The sequence below is a fragment of the Phyllostomus discolor genome, chromosome 7 (genome assembly GCF_004126475.2).
Source record: "Phyllostomus discolor isolate MPI-MPIP mPhyDis1 chromosome 7, mPhyDis1.pri.v3, whole genome shotgun sequence".
NCBI lineage: Eukaryota > Metazoa > Chordata > Mammalia > Chiroptera > Phyllostomidae > Phyllostomus > Phyllostomus discolor.
In genome coordinates, this window is record NC_040909.2 from 40,858,803 (window position 1) to 40,864,802 (window position 6,000).

General features: G+C 46.4%; 1 protein-coding gene across 2 annotated transcripts in view; it reads right to left on the reverse strand.

The window, feature by feature from the left end:
* Positions 1 to 5,545, reverse strand: part of SLC6A11 (solute carrier family 6 member 11) — a 133,708-nt gene extending 128,163 nt beyond the window's left edge. Inside the window, exons 1-3 of one of the 2 annotated variants that reach the window (XM_036030806.1) lie at positions 5,222 to 5,545; positions 2,023 to 2,157; positions 1,759 to 1,899 (exon numbers count right to left, since the gene is read on the reverse strand). In XM_036030806.1, the coding sequence (XP_035886699.1) occupies positions 1,759 to 1,899; positions 2,023 to 2,157; positions 5,222 to 5,468 (523 nt within the window). In that variant the 5' untranslated portion in view covers positions 5,469 to 5,545. The remainder of the gene's footprint in view (positions 1 to 1,758; positions 1,900 to 2,022; positions 2,158 to 5,221) is intronic. The other variant, XM_028518917.2, reaches the window with a different exon arrangement.
* Positions 5,546 to 6,000: the final 455 nt, after the last annotated feature.

The following is a 6,000-nucleotide window of genomic DNA, read 5'->3' on the forward strand; positions in this document are numbered from 1 at the left end:
TGCCTATTCTTTAATGCGCTATTTGAGGCTCAACTCTAACACAATTTTCCTCTGTTCACACTTTTGCAAAACCTTTATTCCTACTGAAACTTCATTTAGTACTAATGTACAATTTATGAATTAAATTTCTCTGCTGTTTTTCCCTTGGCTGCCATCATCCTATTTACCAAGAATACATCTTCAATAGTAAACACACATGAAGTGAGGCACTAAAATCTGACTGTCCTCAGTTACAAGGTGGTTGTACAGATGATCCAGAACATGTGCATATTTCTAGAATATCCTCAGATTAAATGTACACAATTAAATTATCATAGAGGGCTCACAGGCCTCCAAGAACATGTCCTTCAAATTTAGTATGATAAGCATCTGCATGAGGTCCCTGGCCAAAGAAAGGTTAAGAGCCAGTGCCCTAAAGAGAAACAATGAAACCTCCATAAAATGCAACAGGCAAGAGAGCAGGGCAAAGCTATGCATGGCTAGAAACTGGTTTATAGAACTTTCTAGGCCTGATGCCTATTGTTCCTTCTGATGACCGACATACCACTCAATCTTAGGATACTTCAGCCTTCAGGATGACAGGTCATTTCTAGGGACAACCTAGCCACATGGTTGATGAATAGCTTAAAGCAGGGGTGTCAAACTCATTTTCACCGGGGACCATATCAGCCTCATAGTTGCCTTCAAAGGGCCAAATGTAATTTTACTGTATAAATGTAACTACTCCTTAACAGTTAAGTGAGAGTTCAGCATTGCAGCCAGGTAGAAATGAGGTACCACGCTGGATAAAAAAAGGTGGAGAGCCAGATTTGGCCCATAGGCCTTGTGTTTGCCACCTGTGGCTTAAAGCATGTACACCAGTTTCAGTCAAAAGGTGCCGGAGCACTGCTGAGAATGGCTCTGAGGCCAAGACTAGACTCAAAAGGAAAGAGTTCTATAATTGATTGGCAATGTCTGCTCTAAGCACAACACAACCATAGATAGGAGTTGGCACATATTTGTCTTCTCAAGATTATACTTAGTCCTGATAGGATGACAAATTGAAAAGCAAATAGTATATTAGTATCTAAAGTAATCTAAAGATGTATTCATTCAAGCAGCACAGTGGTGTAGTGGATTCAAATATCTACCTGGGTTGGACAGGTAAAGTAAGTAAGCAGAAGGACTGGATGAGAACTATGTGGCCTCATCTGAGAGCAACAGCCGCTTCTCTGCTGCAGCCATTGCTGCCAAGCAAGAATGTGGGAATGTGGGTCTGGTGTTGCCAGATCTTTTCAGTTTTCCAAGAGGAGCTGGAAATCTGGGTTTTCATGTGAAGTCTACTGATTTTGCAGAAGTTTGGGCAATCAAACACATTTTTTATATTTGCTGGTCACTGACCTAAAGCTTAATTAGCTTCCTATTTGCAACCCCTGAGCCAATCTAACCTTTATTTATGAAGGAAAATCCAATCCCTAGAAATGGGGCTGAAATTGGAGCCTGAATCCCTCATACCTCAACTCTTGCCCCAAAAGACTCAGTCTCTATATTTGGCAAAGTGAGGAAAAAGCATCCTTATCACCTACCTATGCCAATTCCTCAGCCAGGGCTCAGCTCAGTCTTCAGGGCTGCAACCCAGAGAATGGACCCAGACCTAGTACAAAACTGACCTCCAGTTTCAGTGAAATCTGGGGCACAAAGAGAGGCCAGGGGCCAGGACTGGTCTCTAGGACAAAGACACACCCTCAATTTCAGAGAAACCCTCCCTCAGGACCATACCTGTGTTCCACTCATGCCCACAGGTGGCCCAGGGGAGCTCAGTGGTGAAGCAGTTGCTCAGGTAGAAAATGGCCCATGCCAAGATGATGATGTAGTACACATTTAGATGGGCTTCGATCACCTGTGTTGCATAGCCAATGCCTGAAAGAACAAGCAAAGTGACTGATTGGAATCTCTGCTCGCCTTACATAAATAGCCTCAGCTACTCTTCACACCCTGACATCATCCAGTTATCATTTTATTTTCTGATTAACTCAATCTTACCTTCAAATAAAGGGCAAACTTTTCTCCAACATGTAATGCCACCTTCACTTGTGAATTGTCCCAGAGCTGTTTCCAGGAAAAAGACGGGAATTCCACAACAAATAAAAAACACCACATAGGGGATCAAGAATGCCCCTGCAAGAATGTAAAATAAGGAAATGAGGTTAAAATTGCCCCCACCATTTTATATTCAGCACAAGAAATCTTTATTAAGTACTTACTATGAGCAAGACAAAATATCCTCTAAGCTTCAGTTCAGGTTGCCATGATGAGGACCAGAGTCAGAAAATGTGGCCCTGGGTTTGTGCCCTCTGCTACCCACTACCATCAGTAACCTGCCTCTCCTCTCCCTGCCTCAACTTCTTCCTCTGTAGTGTGAGGCTTTACCCAATATCTGCACTGCTTATCTCACAGAATGATTGTGTGGATAAGATGATAATATAAAATAAAATGTTTTATTTGTTTGATTCTTTTATTTCTACATTTCACCCTCTAGCACAGGTGAAGTTCATTCCCTCCCTGCATGCTGCATCCTTCTTTTTTTATTCTAAAGTAACTTCAAAAGGCCAGGTGAGGGGCCCCCTTCTTACTTACTTTGGAAGTGACTTGCAAAATATCTTTTCCATAAAGAAAAGCATTCTTAAGGAGGTATGCAATGAGCAATTAGGTCCTGATACCCGAGGCCCAGGCATGAAGTTGAGTTATAAGGAATCTGCAGAGAGAATCTGTCCAGAAAGGCTGGCCTTGGATCAACTGGAGAAAAGACCACCATAAGCCTTATTACTCCTATCTTGAAACACAATACCCACTGCCTGTGCCTTTCTGTGAAATACATTAGATAACTGAGGTGAGCATGTGCTATTACAACCAGAAGGAATTTTTCCAAATCCCTCATTCTCTCTCTCTTTAATAACAAAGCATGAAAACACATGCCATTCCCCATCATCTGATCTCACAAGTGAAGGCTTTAACTGAAATTGCTTTTTGCTAAATGAAGTTTCTAACTGCAGGATCAATAGCAACAATTTTGATCAATCCTGATAGTAGACCCATATCTACCAGGTTTTGAGAGGCTTTTAGATTTTCTGGGCAAGACACTATTTTCAAAGTTTCACATTTGGAAAGAAATTCTTTAAACTACTATTGGGATCTACCAGTAGAGCTGTGTGGATATTTTTTTAAAAGGTAAACTGTTGATAAGCAGATACCCCAACTAAATTAGAAGGCAAAAAGCATGTGAAAGGGGACAAAAGGGTCTGCTTTTGCATTTAACCTAAAACAAGCTGCAGCAGCTTCCCTAATATGCTGTAATTTACTTGTGAATCCTCCAACAGGGGTGTCCAACCAGCTATGAATATGTCCCAACACAAGATTGTAAATTTACTTCAAACATTATGAGATTATTTTGTGACTAGGTGTCACGGTGTGTTTTATGTGTGGTCCAAGACAGCTCTTCTTCCAGTGTGGCTCAGAGACACCAAAAGGTTGGACACTCCCGCTAGAACCTAACAAATGACACTTTTTGAAAGCCTTTCAGTCTATGTATCCACAAAGCTAGTAATTCCTTAAGGTAACCAGCTTAATTAAACCAGGATATCTGTATACCCAATGGAGACTCTTGGCAAGTTAAAGAAAAAAAAATCCTCATTTTAAAACTACTCACTATAAATTTTTTAATCTGTGGCAGACTTTACAATTAACTCAACTTACCTTGTTTCTGTTTTTAGGAATGCTTTTAGTTTTGGCATAAAAATTTCCTGCACAAAAAAATTATGCTAAAACAATTTTCGTTTAGGACTATCCTAAAGGACTTCCACAGGTTTGTAAGCAGACATGTAAGCTTACAAAAGCTGAATCTGCAAAGAGAGGTGGGATTCACAGCTGAGGGTGCAGGGTACATTCAGGGTCCTGGAGTCCACTCCCTCTCTGCCTGTTGCCAAGCCAACAACACCAGCGGCCACTTCATTGCCAGTGTAAAGCAGGCTTGGAGCAGCCAGTGCCTTCAGAATGAATGTCTACAAAGAAAGAGTTCAGGCCAAGCAGTACCGTTCTTGCTCTCCCTGCAGCTGCTCACACAGGAAGTCCTGCTCCACACAGCCTAACAGCCTGGTCCCTGCCAGCCAACTCTAAAGCTACCTTCACTGAAATCTGGGGATCTGCTGGGGGGTGGGGGGAGGGCAGAGAAACAGCAAGACAGGAATACATAGATACAGGCTTTTCCTTGGGGAAACTATGCCACCCACTAAGGTTTCATAAGGTCCCCTGCCTTGGATCCGCTGGCTGTTCTCATGATAACGACAGGTGGGGGTTCCTAAAGTCTAGAGTCTTTTCCCTGAACCAAGAAATTTGATTCACTGCTGCACCTCCACCAAACTTATTTGGATATTTTGTCACAACAAAGAATCATCTCATCACCTTCCTTTCCAAGTCCCCTCCCCTTAGTCTCTAAGCGTCTCCTAAATGTTTAATCAGTGTTGTTGCTATTTGTCGTGGGTGACTGAGACCAGTTAAAGAAACTGCTTGGTGCCAATTCTTCCACCAGAGTGGCCCAAAAAGAGGTCCTAGAAAGGGCCTTAAGATCAAATGAAAGACTGGGCAGAAAATCAAACAGCAGTGCCTAAACGAAAAGTTCTGCCTGTAGTCGGTCTAGTCCCAATTTAAAACAAGGCCTTTGGTGTCACAACGCCATCGTTATCACTGATTGAACGGCTTCTCTGAACCTTAGATTCCTCATCTGCACAATGGGTGACATGACTCTTAAGGATGAAATGGGAAGCTCAGTATGGAGCCTGGCAGTTCAGTAAGTGCTCAAAATCGAACTCCCTTTCTTCACGGCGGTTTCCAGTTAGGAAAGCTTAGGCTCAAAGGGGCTGTCTCCTGCTCTCAAAAGCAGTGCAGGTCACACATGAAACGGGTCCTGCTCTGGTCCACCTAAAGTACAACACACCTGGTGGACAAATCCTCACGTGCCAGCAGGCGGCACATTTAGGTGCGAAGAGCACGTGCGCATGCGCAATGGGAAAGTGAGCCTAGCCCGGGTAAGCTCGCCCGCCAGGTGGCCTGGAGCGGGAATTCTCCGGAGGGTCCTGCTACACACTGGCGCGCGAGGGGTGTCGCCTTCACCCCTAGCTTCCCCGCCCCCAACGGGCTGGTTTTCTCTCCCTACGTCCTCCCCAGTGCCAACGGCCGGCTGACTCACCTCCTCCGTTCTTGTAACACAGGTAAGGAAAGCGCCACACATTACCAAGCCCGATAATCTCCCCGGCCACGCTCAGCACGAACTCCACCTTGTTGTTCCAGTGGCCGCGCTCGTGGACTGCCTTGTCGCGCCTGTCACGCGGGTCGCGCGCGGTCACCGCGCCTTCGCCGCCCCCCGGCGCCTCAGACTCCCGCGTCTCCTCAGCTGCCTTCCCGTTACCCAGAGGCAGCGCCTTCTCCGTCGTCATGGCCGCGCTGGCTGCCTCGTGCGCCGGGCCGGCTCTGCGCGCCGCCCCGGGCGGGCTAGCTTTTCAGGAGGCGAGAGCGGGAGGGAGGAGGAAGCAGGGGGTGGAGCTGAGGAGCCGACCCGGCCCGGCCGCTGCAACGGGACGCGGCGCTGCGGCCCGGCCCTCAGGGCGCCCACGCCGCCTCAGCTGGGCTCGGCCCAGGAGCCCACAAGCACCTCGCGCGCGCCGAGAGTGTTGCGCGCGCCGAGCACCTTGCAGCGCCTTGCACGCCTGAGCACTTTGCGAGCCCTTCCTGTTCGCTTCCCTTCCCGCTGGCCTCTTAGGACAAGAGTGGAAGCGCCCATTCAGTCCTAGGCTGGGTTCCTTCGCCAAACCTCGAAGGTCCACTGTCTCTGTCACCTTCAAAAGCCTGGGCCACCGTGGCTCATCTCTAGTAAGAGAAGTGGGCTCTAAACCAGGCTTCTCCAACTTTAACGTGCATACCAAGCATCGATCTTGTTAAACTGCAGTACCTGATCTAGTGGGTTGGTTT